Below are 14736 nucleotides of genomic sequence, written 5' to 3'. Positions count from 1 at the left end.
CTCTCTTAACCCAATCCTTGCATGGATATTACTACCATTTTCTATTAATATACACATGCACTGTCATTACTAAAAAAAATCTTACCCGATTAAATTCAAAATTCAAAATACATTTGAAATATGAATTTTAAAAAAATAAAAAGAAATTTGCTTTTCATTTCTTTAGTTACCCGGAATCATGTTTATGAATGAATTTGCTATTTTTTAAAAAAAGTTTTTCATAATTAATGAATATGTTGGTGTTATATCCTATAATATATTTAAATCAAGTAAACCTATAATTCATAAATGTTATTCATCATATAAAAAAATTTATTGGGAAAACTAACAAAACAAAATAGTGCCTAAAAACAATGACAACTCGAAACCTATGTTTCACGGTTTCAAAATGTTAACTATTAAAACAACATATTTAGTTTAAAAAAGACAAACACTATATATAAGGTTGCTCTCTCCATTAATTTTAAGCATTAGAAAGTAAAGAATTCAATAAGCATTAGTTACCCTTATTTCTTTGATATTAGAAGCATTTCGAATGGAATTTCGAGGAGTAATATTTATTCTTTTTCTTTTTCTTCTAATTGGAGTTGATTCTAATGCCTTCCCAACGAATGATTTGATAAGCAAATTGCCAGGACAACCAGATGTTAATTTCAGGCAATTTGCTGGATATATTGAAGTGGATGAAAATGTTGATGGTCGAAGTCTTTTTTACTATTTTGTTGAAGCTGAGAAAGATCCCTTGACTCAACCCCTCACAATTTGGTTAACTGGAGGTTAAGTTCTTTAAATTCCTTTTATTGTAGTTTATGATGTTATGCGGATTTCCTAGTAGGTATCCTATATGAATGAGTTAGAAAAAGTTCACCATGAGCAAGTTAAAGCCAAGGGAAAGCTAGGGCTTCGGCCCCATCGAATCAATGTTACAATTTCTTTTTTAGCCTCTCCCAAAAAATTATAATTAAATTTAATCCCTTTTAGCCCCTTCGAATGGAAACATTATCACTTTTGGCCCTCGTTAGAAAGTAAAGATTCAATTTAGCCCGTTTCCATGCAAAGGTTTTAGGTTTATGTCCATCCCTAACACTAAATTTATAGCCTTGATCTGACTATCATTTTTTAACTCATCTGAAAAGCCATACCTTTAAACATATACTAAATACTTGTTGAATTAGACTAGTCGTTACATTAGATCAAACCATTACTCTATTTTTCTAGCTTTACCTAAGCCTGGCCGACAAGTTTGTTTGATTACTCACATACAATAAAATTTGTTGTGTAATACTATTCAGGACCAGGGTGTTCTTCAGTTGGAGATGCCTTTGGAAGTGTTGGTCCTTTCATTGTTACGAAAGATGCTCATGGTCTCCAAACAAATTCCTTTTCTTGGAACAAAGGTTGTCTAATTTCCTATGATTATTTTTTTATTGAATTTTTTTTTGTGTGTGTAAGTATATCATGTTTCATAGTTATTTCTTTCATATCCATATAAATTTATAATAAAATATTAAATGTGTTAGAACCATAAAATATTACAGAACGTCTAGTTTTCATCGTGTTTAAATGAATTGCATTGCCTTTCTTATATATATGTATATTTTTCTATTTCCATATCTATATAAAGTTCTGTCTAATATATGTTTCAGTGTCAAATCTATTGTTCATCGACTCCCCTATTGGATCTGGATGGTCATATTCAAACTCAAGTAGTGATTATAACAACAGAGATGATAGCACTAGTAAGATCATAATGTATATTCTTCGTTATTAAATAAAATAGTTTGGGTATTATATATATTGATATTTTTCAATTATTTGTTTCTTACAGATAAAATATTACTTACATTCATGCAAAAATGGTACGAAAAGTATCCAGTCTTCAAGTCCAAAGATCTATATATGGCTGGATCAAGTTTTGCAGGTGAACAATTTCTTTTGTTTTTCTTTCTCTCATTTGGTAGCACATCAACATATTTTTAATACACCAAAATATACTTAATGACTAGAGAAACAAAATATAATGTGATCTCTAGCATATAGTTTTTTTCTCTAATATATATATGTATATATATTGTACTTTATTATTTACATATCAAGCATGCATCATTATTTTTTAGATTCAAACTCAAATAATTAATCAAATTTCTTATTAAAGTAACAATTGTTTTTTTTAAAATAATTCAAAAAAATATAAATGAATTCATAAATTATTTTTTTTAACATACTTCTTGAATTGAATATGTCGAATTAATTATTGAATAAACACATAACAATCAAATTATCTCGACTTAATACCAGTTATGAATAAGTCTCCATGCAACAATACAAACAATATAACATGTTCATTACTTCAACTAAATTTGTGGATTTTTATTTTTAGGACACTTCGTACCAAATCTTGCTAATGCTTTGCTCGACGACAACAAGCAATCCAAGCAATCCAAATTTAATCTCAAAGGATTGGTTGTAAGTAAAACAGTATCTAATCAATCAAATTTATTTCCACTTTAATATAAATTTGCATTGAAGGATTAGTGAGAAATGTTCATGGTTGAGTAACTTGCCTAATTCAAGAAGGCGTGGATTTATTAGATTGGATTAGGATACCGACTTCTACGTTTAGGATCAAATCATTATGACTTTGATTATTGTTCATTACTGACATCATAGACAATAAATTTTTATTTAAATTCAGTATCAGCACTAACATAAAAAGTTTTAAATAATCCTGAAATACTTTTAGGAACTTTATTGGGCCCATATAGAACAGAAATAACATGTGTTGCAACTCAACTCTCCAGTAAACATGCTTAGGTTCAATTCAATGTTAATTTAAAGATTTTGTTGTGAACTTTATTTTATTTTTTTTTAATTGTAACTATTTTGAACAGTTGGGAAACCCAATGCTTCGTAAAAAGCTAGACGAGATTGCAAAAATTGATTTCTTTTTCTCTCGGGAGATGATAAATAGCTCGTTGTATAATGAAATCAAGAAAGAATGCAATGCCATTGATGAAAATAATTACTTTTCTAGCATCAAAACCACTTGGACCGCAAAATGCAAAAACCTTGTGTTCGAGGCCGATTTGGCTGCTTTCAAGACCGATGCTCATAATTACTCCCCGCAGAAGCTATTTGATGTCTTTCGCCCCCCTTGCACTGAAAATGAGCTAAATTTGAACTTAACAAAACAGGTTTTCATTTATTTCTTTACATTCCTCTTACTTTACTTAGATTTGAAACTACAACTAACATAAGTTCCTATAGAATCGAATTAACTAATCAATTGAGTAAAATTAATTTTGTGGTATGTTTCTTTTATTGGTTATATCAAAAACGTAAAACTTTATATTTTGGTCCAGGTTCCTATAGTTAGCACAGAAGTAGACATGTGCCTTCCATTAAGGGTGCAATTTTACTTTAATATCCCAGAAGTTCAAAAGGCTTTCCACGGGAACCGAACCAACTTGTCGTATAGATGGCAGGGTTGCTTCACGTAAGTTTTCCCCTAAATTTTGAAACAAAATAAACTTTTTTCCCTGATATGTTCATATAATTACTTTTAGAAATTATTTTAAATTCGAAATTTAAGACTCGCGGTAAATTTTTCTATCTCCATATTGTCACCTCTTTCTTAAGAAAAATAAATAAATTACTTGTTTTATTGAGGTGAACGTTGTGTAAAATTTGTTAACCTTAAAATTTTCATTATATGCGACTCTTATTTATTTAGAGCTAATTTTAAATACAACGAAGCTGATAAGGACCTTGACATGCTTCCTACGCTTAAAAACCTTCTTCAACAATCTGTTCCCATTACAATATTCAGGTTGGTATTGTATTTGTATGCCATGCTTTTCTTTCCAAGACTTTCTTGAATTAAGTTAACTAAGTATGAAAAATCAAAGTGAACTATTTTGAAAAGAAATTCTCATGCCATTTGTCTGATGTTTTTATTTTATTTTATTAATATGATTACCATGTTATAGTGGAGATCAAGATGGTATAATACCGACCGAGGGAACCTTACAACATTTGGAAAAGTTGGCTGAGGAGTTAAACATCAAGTTAACAAAAGAGGAAACATGGAGTTTTAGAACCAAGGTTTTATGTTTACTCATTTAATTATATATATATTAGCTTCCTTTTTTATATTATGATTAGATATATTTAAGTATCAAACTACCCCTCTGATATGATTACCCAGTTTGGGTTTAAACTTGAATAAGAGATTTTAAGTGTTGACTCGATTGGCTTTATTAGCACTTTCAAGGCAAGCTCACGCTACCTACCTAGTTCAATAGGCTTGGCCAATACATGCTAGGCCGTGGACAATATTTTTCAAAAAATTTAGACAACTTGTCCTGAATTTTTATTTAAATGTGAAAATTTTAATTTATACATATTTTATATTTTCTAAATATTTAGTTGAGCCAATAGGTAGGCTTGGGATAAGATTTGGTAGTTTAAAAGTAATCATTTATTAGAAGAAAATAAATTTGCAGCATTTCATATATATTGAACATTGAAATGAGTTTTTTCTTATTGAATAAACCAACTCAAAATAACACTATTTATATCTATAAATTTTCTTTCTTAATTTAATAAAGTTAATGATAAATATTTAACAGGAAGGAGGGTTGAAGTATGAGTTTGGAGACTTACTAAAATTCTTAACGGTGAAAGGAGGAAATCATCATGTTACCTCTTCTCGACCATCTCAAGCTTTTTCTATTTTCTCAACTTTCGCAATTAATTGGATGCACTGAAGATTGGTGATGAAACTTATGAAGCACACGGTCATGACTCATGTTGAATCCATCATTCACCATAATAAGACTTGTCGTTGTAACCATTTATTGTGATATGTATTATTTTATGATGCATGAACATCATGACTTTTTATATTATGAAATAATATAATTAGTTAAATCATCTGATATAAAAAAAATATTATTTTAACAAAATCATTCAACAATTTTTTTTTCAAATTTTATACATGAAATCAACAAATAAAGAGATCTCTAAATAGCAAAACCCAATATGCGTAAGTATTTTTCTTAATACTTTTGAAACAAGATTTTTTGCCTGCGCAAATAAATTGATTAACGCTTGAACATTTCCAAACACCCCTTACAGTTTTGTTATATGCATTTTGTATAATCACTATAGTGTTTCCGTTAATCATCATAATAACACAGAGATACTTATAGGTTCGGCGTTGTAGGCTCGGTCATGTACTAGAAATCAGTTTTAGAGTAACTTAGATATCATATTTTCATTTAACTACCTTTTATCACACATTATGGGCTGAAAGCAAAGCCCGAGTGTTGACTAACCTAGCTCTGATACCACTAAATGTAACAACCTAAACTCGACCAAAACATCTAGACCAAGTCTGAAGAGTTACATTAACGTTTTCATGAAAATCAACTTTCATAAGTATAGATAAACCCAATATCAAGTCATAAAAACCATTAAATCAAACAGGCGGTTCAACAATCTTAGAAAAGTCGTAGCACTAATAAATACGTGAACTACATGACAATTAAATAATACGATAATAATGTAGATTGACCGAGCTTCCCCTACACAGACCCGATCAAGTCTGTGAGTTACCTGAAATTTAGTTAACCACAAGGTGACTAGAGAAATTAGTGTGTAATCAATATGGATTCAATTAGAAACACAATTTAATTAAAGGTTCTCAAATCTCAAGTTCCAATCAGAGTCAGATAATATTCGGTGTAGGATTAACATAACAGCTATATAACAGAACAGTTCCAGTTCAGATACAGAACATATCAGAAGCATATGCAGTTATTCCTACCCCCATCTGCTATACACCATCTCCGACCATCCCGACACACCGTTAAGGGCATTTAATACCCATCCAACCCTACACACCATATAGTGTCAATTTGACATATTTACTGAAATGCAGTCTAGCTGCCAGATCATATTGCTCTTAGGATTTAAGGACTTCGACCCTGTCAGGATGATTCTTGCAGTTCGGATATATTTTTGATGTTTTGAGTTGTCATTTTGGTCATTTTGACGATGGTTTGATGAGGTAATTGATGCATGTTGAATAGTTATTAGTTAGAATGAATTTAATGCCTTATTATGTTGTATTTTATTGTCTGGAGCAAAGGTATCGATATTCAGGTTTTAAAAATGATACATTTTGATATTTCGAATCTACAGGAAGTTAGTAACACAATTTGGTATCGATACCATCTCACGAGTATCGATACTCGGGGAAATAAAACATATACTTTTTGAAATGTATCGATAAATTATTGGGTTTTGGTTTTAAGCGAAAAACAAAATGTTGTTTTGGTACCACTTTCAGGGTGGTACCGATACCATCCATGAGTATTATCGATACCATTGATTCAATATCGTTACCTACGTGATTAATTCATAATTTTTTTAGTGATTTAAAAGCATGTTTAACTTTTTGTAGACACTCAATTTTGCCCGGGCCCAGAAATAAGTTCAAAAACAAAAATAATAAACCCCCCAAAAAAGAAACGAAGTCCAAGTTCAGTCCAGAATTACAAATATAATTTGGCCCGATCGGAATGGCCCATTACTTGAAAAGATTTAAGGTCCATGTACAAGTTTGACTCATATGGAAATATAATCTTCAATGATATGCAATCTTAGATGTGATATGCAATCTTAGATATGATACAATCTTAGATATGATTGCAATCTTAGATATGGTACAATCTTAGATATGATTGCAATCTTAGATATGATATACAATCTTAGAAGATATGATTTTGTAATCTTGGATATTTAATTTGTAGATATCCTTTAATCTTAACCGTTGATGTAATTGATCTGTACCGTTGGATTTGGGAAGGCTCAACTATAAATAGAGGCCTCTCCCTTCATTGTAAACACACTTGAGTTTTGGGGAAGCAATAAGAATTCTTAAGAGCATTCACTCAAATTTCTCTCCCTATTGCGTTCTTATTTTCTACGGTTTGTTCTTATTTATTCTTTGTTCATTTTTGTTTTCAACGTTTTTTTACTTTGATTTAATCCCTATTTCATTGATTTTTAATTCTCTTTTATATTTTATTTTTTTAATAATTTTAGTAGTATATCAAACTATTTTTTATTAAATTCTATATTATTCATTGTTTTAAAAAAATATATTTCATTTAATTGAAAAAGTTTTTCTTAAATAAGGCAATGTTTGGTGTTTAGAAATTCGGGAAATAGTGCCCTAACATGCTGGGTTGCGATTTTTTGTTTGACTAAATAACCAAATATCCTTTTAATAAATTTTGAAAATCATGAGATAATTTTAGTTACGAGGATTTAAAACATCGTGTCCTAACATGCTGGATGTGATGTTTGTATACTTTCGGAACAAAGAAATCTCAAGTTTCAACTTTAAATTGTTCAAGTTTTAAAATCTTTCCAAATTTTCGACATTAGGGCAATAAATAATCAATTCGGTACCAATTTTGGGCGTTACGAGGGTGCTAATCCTTCCTTGTGCGTAACCGACTCCCGAACCTATTTTCTTGAATTTCGTAGACCAAAATGTTTTATAAAGGTGATCCAATCACACCTAAAAAGGTTGGTGGCGACTCCCATTTTCATTTTTCAAAAAGTCGAACCCCGTTTTTCAAACCCCTTTACAAAAATGGTTTCGACAGCTTGGCGACTCCACTAGGGACCTATAAGAGAGTCAAGCCAAAAATTGATTATTTTTTGTCTTAATGTCAGAAAATTGGAAAATTTTTAAAATAAGTCATTTTTTACATGTGTTTGTTGCATATGTTTGTTATTGTTTACGCACACATTGCATTTGCATGACCGTTATGGTCACACCCTTAAGTGGGAGTGAGAAGCTATGCTTTCGTGAGGTTTTCACCTCCGCATGGGCTAGTGGATTGCTTCCGGGATACATCCGTACCTATGTCTTCGTGAGATTTTCATCTCCGCATGGCCATAGGGAAATGTGTCCCCCTGAACCGAACTTGGTCCATATGAGCCTATAATTGGTGAGGATCGAGGAATCTGCTGGTTCAGGTACCCTTGCTTTAGAACCGAACTACATTTAGTGAACTTTAAGTGCTCGCCCCAGGTAGTATGATGATGACCTTTAGTGCCTAACTTTATAAGTTCTTATTTATTATATTTTTTTATATATGTGACACTGACTTGTTTTTCTTATTTTGCTAACATTGCATGTCATTCATCATTAAAAGATGTCGATTCAAGGTTCAATTTCTGAGTTAGAAAGTTTTGTAATGGGGAATGAATATCTTAATAAAGTGGAGGACAACTCTTTCGTTTGTGCTTGCTCAGAGAAAACACAGATAGAAAAAGGAAATAGTGTTATCGAAGGATGCACATCAGAATTATGGGACTACACTCTCATTAGTGTGATGCAAAATAACCTCCAAGAGTTAAAGGAAATATTGGATTAATGGAGTAATGAAGCCAAGCAGTTGTTCTACAACAGTTATGGGGAATTGCAGTATTTGTTTGACATGAAGATAGATGAACAATTCAAGGTGAGCGTGGGGAGTATTGAGGGACACTTCTACCATTACAGATGAAGATAGTCACCTCGTGGATGGTAGGGGTATAAGATATACAAAATTGAATTGGATGGAAAGAATTTTGCTTATGATGGTAGAAAGGCTCACTTACTATAGGACTGCTACCAAACAACAAGCTGGAATTTACTGTGGTAGTTTAGAATGATTGTACCTATCAGAAATAATGGAAATGCAAGACCTAATGGCCGGGATAGCCTAAATGAGCATGAGATTAAAGAAGATCGTATTGTTTAAAAACTTTTAAAGTAGAGATTAGCTATGCTACGAAGATACCCATGCGAGCAATTCAAAATGTTCTGTGGGGGCAGAAATTTGAAGACTCTCAAGAAGTACTGAGGATGTTTGATATCATTTTAAGACAGTATGCTGCGGAGCTGGAATGCCTAATTGTTCGCCAATCTTTCTTTCAAGGTAATTAGAGCAACTTCACAGACATTGGAGGAGGTGTCTTTGGCTGTAGAGCTTACTTCATAGGTGAAGCCGTAATTCAAATTCAAAAGATAGCTGATCATTTACAGATACTGGTAGAAAGGGCGAGCACGTTGAGCACCAATATGAGCTACAGTCAGATCATGGTTGAAAGTTAGCTTTGTTATTAGATAGGGTTAAGACTCTGGGCCTACGAGCGAAAGCGTATTTGTAACCCGTTTTATGAAAAGACTTTTGTTCCTTAAATAACGTTTTCTAAAATGAAACTGAAACGAGATCGATACCTTTTTACATTCATGCATTTGCATTACATTACATCAAAGAAAAGAAGGTGTTGATTCGAAATTCGATTCCTAAATAGAATAGTTTGTCATAAGGAAACAAATTTCTTGATAAAGTAGATTATAGTGCGGTCATCTGAATATAGTCCAAGTAAACACGACGAGAGAAAGCTGGTAAACCACGGAGGAATACATGATGTAATTGCCAGAGATTCAAGCCAACAAAGGTTATCCAAGAGCATGACGAGAGAAAGCCGGAAGTCCACGAAGGAATACATGACTTGATTTAATTGCTAACGAAGATTATCCAAGAGCCGACACTTTTTGATGAGTATCATAGAGATAAGCAAGCAAGAGATCGAGGCTCAGATTAAGCAGCAAGGAGCTAGCAAAGGCATCTTTTGGAGAATTTACAGGATTCGACCATGAAGAAAAGATCAGTGTTTACTTGGACTAAGAAGGGCAAGATCGCATATGTAATCTATTTTCATGTAAAGAAATCTGTTTTCTAGAAAAGTTATTCTAATGGAATTGAATTCAAGATCAACATCTCCTTTTCTTTTGCATTCATGCATTCGCATTGCATCACATCACATGCATTTAAATCCATAAAAAGATCCTAATAAGTTAAAGTTATTAAAAAGAGAAAGAAAAAGAGAGAGAGAGAAGAGGGTCACAGTTGAGTGAAAAAGAAGTTGAATGGGAATTAACGACGTTCCCTTACATATCCCCGACTTTTGTGTCAGGAGGGATAGCTTACCCGGAGAAGGGGGTGTTTGGAAATGAAAATCATCAATGAGGAAGGGACTGAACAAAGAAACCTTGAGGGCATTCGCCCTTACGAACTGGGAAGTTCTTTAAACAATTGGACTGCAGAAGAACTTCCTGTAATCTTTAGGAATTTTATGGAGTAATATTCAGAACACTCTTATTGCTCTAAAGCCTAGGAGTAATGAGATTTCTTTTGAGAAGTGGGCTCATGTTCAGATATTTTTATTTTCAATAAAATATACTTTTATTATTTATCCGAGTAAATATTCTTTCATTCTAATTCTTTTGACCTTTGACATTCTTTATAAATTTTCATTTCATGTAAATAGTCATTCTTGAATTCATTTATTCCTTGTATATTCTTTTGTGTGCCTATCATAGATCCCTAGATATCAATGACATGGGCAGCGATACTACAGATTTAGAGTTCCTTTTGAGTGAGATATGTGTTTAGAGGAATCTCAGTACTTTGAAGGTGACAGAAAATGTGACTTGTTTCTGAATTTGTTGAAAATGGTTTTTACCCCATGAAGTGGTGGTAGGAAATATAGCCTTAGAGGAAGGAAAGATTACGAAATCGGAATTAGCTGATGAGACAAAACAAGACTTTGTTAAGACTATTATGGGAATTCAAAAATGTGGTCCAAAGACGTATGCAGGATGATTTGCAATTGCCAGGATAAACATGAGGTTTTGGGGCACTATTGGTCCACCATGAAAAGGGATCGCATCAATTGTACAATGAATGCCAGGTTTAAAGGAGTTAAGACTGATGGGCCCGAGCTCGTCAAAAGTTTCAAGCTGACAATGACTCATCTTTGTGGACGTCAACTGCTCCATTAAGAGGGGAGATAGCTTCATATGCCAATATTACAAAGTCAAAAGTCATCCATTTCAAAAAAAAAGAAAAAAAAAGAAAAAAATTATATATAACTGCACAATGCCAATAGTTTGCAGTCTTTTCAAAGATAGTGCGCCATACCACAGTACAACAAAGGTTGCCAAAAGAAAAGAAAATGAAAAAAAATTACAGAAGATGACCGAGACTGGTAAAAATTGGCATAAGAAACTACCGCCTACTCTCTATGCTTACGCTGGGGCAAACACCTTCAATTCTAGTTGTTTCAAAGGTTCCAACCATCATCCTTGGAATGGGTGCATTGTTTGGCTTTCCTGAGCAGTCTGATATGCCATCAATAGCTGCGATGGTTAGCTCCAGGTGGTGGCCATTGATTTCCAGCTATGGAGAATCAGGCCGTACACAGTCTCTGAAGCTTAAAATGATAGATTCTTTCTTCAAAACTAGTTTTTGACAAAGTGGATGACGGTATCATGAAGGAAGCTCTCTTAGACTTTTATACAAGTTCAAGGAAGATGAAACCTGATCAAATCATTATTTTCAGGGATGGGGTTAGCGAGTCTCAATTCAATCAAGTTTTGATCAAGTTGTTGAGGCTTGCAAGTTCCTTGACAAGAAGTGGAACCCTAAAGATTGTGGTTATTGTTGTACGAAAAATCATCATACCAAGTTTTTTTTAGTAGGGATCTCCTGACAATGTGTTACATGGTACTGTCATTGACAACAAAATATGCCATCCAAAGAACAATGGTTTTTTTTTTATCTTGGTACCCACGATGGAATGATTGGAATCACGAGGTAGACCCACTATCATATTCTCTTAGACCAGGATGGGTTTTTGGCTGATGATCTGCAAGAGTTTGTTGATTCTCTATCCTATATGTATCAAAAGAGCACCACACCATATTTGTTGTGGCTCCTATTTTCTACGCTCATTTGGCAGCTTCACAGTTGGGGGCAATTTATGAAGATTAGGGATGCTTCAGAAACATCATCGAGTCATGGTGGGATGTATGCTCCGGGAGTAATCTCTGTACCTCAGCTTTCTAGGTTGAAGGATAAAGTCAGCAACTTCATTCTTGTCTGCTGAGAATCATTGAACTATCTTTTTGTAGGGTTTGACACACAACAGCCAGAACTGCTGCTGGGGCAATTCCTTTCATGGGTTTATGAATCAAGATTTTTCCTCCAAGCTTTGATGGAGTCAAGAATTGAATACCTTTAGTAAACTTAACTTGAAAGTATTCATCCTAAGCAAACGTACCAAGAATGGATGACATAGACTTATGACGAAGAAAGTTCGTCTAAAAGGATTTCATAAAGGAAACCTTGTGCTGAAAGAGATCATTCCCATGCAAAAGGATGCCGAATTGGGAAGGGTCATATGTTGTGAAGAGGGCTTTCTCTAGAGGTGCACTGATTTTGACAAGAAATGGATAGGAAGAATTTATCTGATCTAGTGAATTCAGACTCGGTCAATGAGTACTTTGTCTGAAGGAAGCCAAGGTGAAAACCCGCAAAGGGCACTTTGGGACTTCTATTTCAAAAGTAAAAAAAAAAAAAAGAAAAAAAGAAAAATAGAGAGGCCAATGAAAACCCGCAAAGGGCGCCTTGAGACCAAAGGGGTTTTGAGTTGAAAACCCAAAAGGGCAGCTCAAATTTGGAAAGTCATGCAGTGACCTTGCTATACCGGATTCGACGAGAAGTGAAGTATGTTACATATTGAGGCATCAAAGAATTACTTTGGATCTTTTAAACACATGTTGAACTCAAGAAAATCTTCATGGAGCTGGTGTATAGATGCTCAAGCGGCGATATCTGGGGCATCTAATTTCTGTCCTATTTTCTATCTTTGGAAAGATATGTTCTCAGGTTAATATTTTTGCATTCCTTCCAATAATTTGTCCAAATTTAATTATCCTCAGGATCAATTTATTTGTCTCCCATTATTCATAAAGCATGTTGCATTGAAATAATGATAGATGAACTAAAATATCTTCACAAATGAAGTTTTGCATATTACTCTGGAAATTTCTAAATAATACAAGAAATTGAAACAAGACAATTGTTTAAGGAATTCTTATATGTATGGGTTGGAGATACTCGAGAGATTTTCTTCTTTAGTCCAAAAGGTGGTTGGACGTTTTAAGCAATATTGATCTTAAGAAAGGATCATTTCATAAACATCTTCAGTGGGTCGTAACATTTGGGGAATGTTAGGTTAGACCAAATTGATGGAGAAGATTCGAGGCATACGAGCAGAGTATGATTGATATGTCGAGAAAAATGAGGTGGGAAGCTCGATAGATGAATGAGTGATGACGTCCGAAATAGGAGTTATTTTCATAAACATTTTGCATCATAGTATGTCTAATTAGGAGCATTTGACTCATTTCGATCATGGCATCTTAATTATTTGGCATAAGCATAAATTCCAGGAAATCAATTCTACAGGTGGATTCCCAATGGACAATGTAGCAAGATTGATTGAAAATTACAAAATTCAGCCTCTTAATCCCCTAAGCAGTAGGGTAACAGGTAAATTTGCAGATCTTATTCTCCCTAAGCAGTAGTGGAGCAGATCGAAGACCCGCCTTAATCCCCTAAGCAGTAGGGTAACAGGTTAAATTTGTAGATCTTATTCCCCCTAAGTAGTAGTGGAGCAGATCGAAGACTCGCCTTAATCCCCTAAGCAGTAGGGTAACAGGTTCGCAGATCTTATCTCCCTAAGCAGTAGCGGAGCAGATCTATGACGACTCGTCTTAATCCCCTAAGTAGTAGGGTAACAGGTTAAATTTGCAGATCTTATTTCCCTAAGCAATAGAGGAGCAGATCTAAGACAATGCACCTTAACCCCTAAGCAGTAAGGTAATAGACCAAGACATAGCTGATTTGGCATTCACGTGTTTACGTTGAAGCAAGTCTAAGATGATTTGGCATCTCTGTATTATCAGAGAACAAATCAAAGTTTGGCGTCTCCATATTCGATGGAGGGCAGACACATAGTAGATCTGGCCTTCAGATGTTTATACTGAAGCAAGATCCAAGATGGTTTGGCATCCTTGTGCTTACAAGGAACAAATCAAAGACATAGCTGATTTGGTTTTCACGTGTTTACGTTGAAGCAAGTCTAAGATGATTTGGCATCTCTGTATTATCAGAGAACAAATCGAAGTTTGGCGTCTCCATATTCGACGGAGGGCAGACACATAGCAGATATGGCCTTCAGATGTTTATACTGAAGCAAGATCCAAGATGGTTTGGCATCCTTGTGCTTACAAGGAACAAATCGAAGACATAGCTGATTTGGCTTTCACGTGTTTACGTTGAAGCAAGTCTAAGATGATTTGGCATCTCTGTATTGTTAGAGAACAAATCGAAGTTTGGCGTCTCCATATTCAACGGAGGGCAGACACATAGCAGATCTGGCCTTCAGATGTTTATACTGAAGCAAGATCCAAGATGGTTTGGTATCCTTGTGCTTACAAGGAACAAATCAAAGACATAGCTGATTTGGTTTTCACGTGTTTACGTTGAAGCAAGTCTAAGATGATTTGGCATCTCTGTATTTTCAGAGAACAAATCGAAGTTGGGCGTCTCCATATTCGACGGAGGGCAGACACATAGCAGATTTGGCCTTCAGATGTTTATACTGAAGCAAGATCCAAGATGGTTTGGCATCCTTGTGCTTACAAGGAACAAATCGAAGACATAGCTGATTTGGCTTTCACGTGTTTACGTTGAAGCAAATCTAAGATGATTTCGCATCTCTGTATTGTCAGAGAACAAATCGAAGTTTGGC

The 14736-nt window shown here is 34.0% G+C and overlaps 1 protein-coding gene across 1 annotated transcript; it reads left to right on the top strand.

The window, feature by feature from the left end:
• The first annotated feature begins 535 nt into the window (after window positions 1-535).
• Window positions 536-3500, top strand: LOC107958957 (serine carboxypeptidase-like 44). Its single transcript, XM_016895230.2, has 7 exons — window positions 536-776; window positions 1293-1397; window positions 1647-1739; window positions 1829-1921; window positions 2381-2466; window positions 2892-3194; window positions 3363-3500. The coding sequence occupies exons 1-7, from the start codon at window positions 536-538 to the stop codon at window positions 3498-3500; spliced, it is 1059 nt and encodes a 352-aa protein (XP_016750719.2).
• Window positions 3501-14736: the final 11236 nt, after the last annotated feature.

Source organism: Gossypium hirsutum, chromosome A04 (genome assembly GCF_007990345.1).
Source record: "Gossypium hirsutum isolate 1008001.06 chromosome A04, Gossypium_hirsutum_v2.1, whole genome shotgun sequence".
Lineage (NCBI taxonomy): Eukaryota > Viridiplantae > Streptophyta > Magnoliopsida > Malvales > Malvaceae > Gossypium > Gossypium hirsutum.
The sequence above is the reverse complement of the archived record's forward strand: the minus strand, read 5'-3'. Positions and strand labels throughout refer to the sequence as shown.

Coding starts and splice junctions, on each gene's coding strand:
- LOC107958957 (XM_016895230.2), top strand. CDS start 536: ATGGAATTTCGAGGAGTAATATTTATTCTTTTTCTTTTTCTTCTAATT. Junction 1,398..1,646: donor TTCCTTTTCTTGGAACAAAG/GTTGTCTAATTT, acceptor TATATGTTTCAG/TGTCAAATCTATTGTTCATC. Junction 1,922..2,380: donor GGCTGGATCAAGTTTTGCAG/GTGAACAATTTC, acceptor TTTTATTTTTAG/GACACTTCGTACCAAATCTT.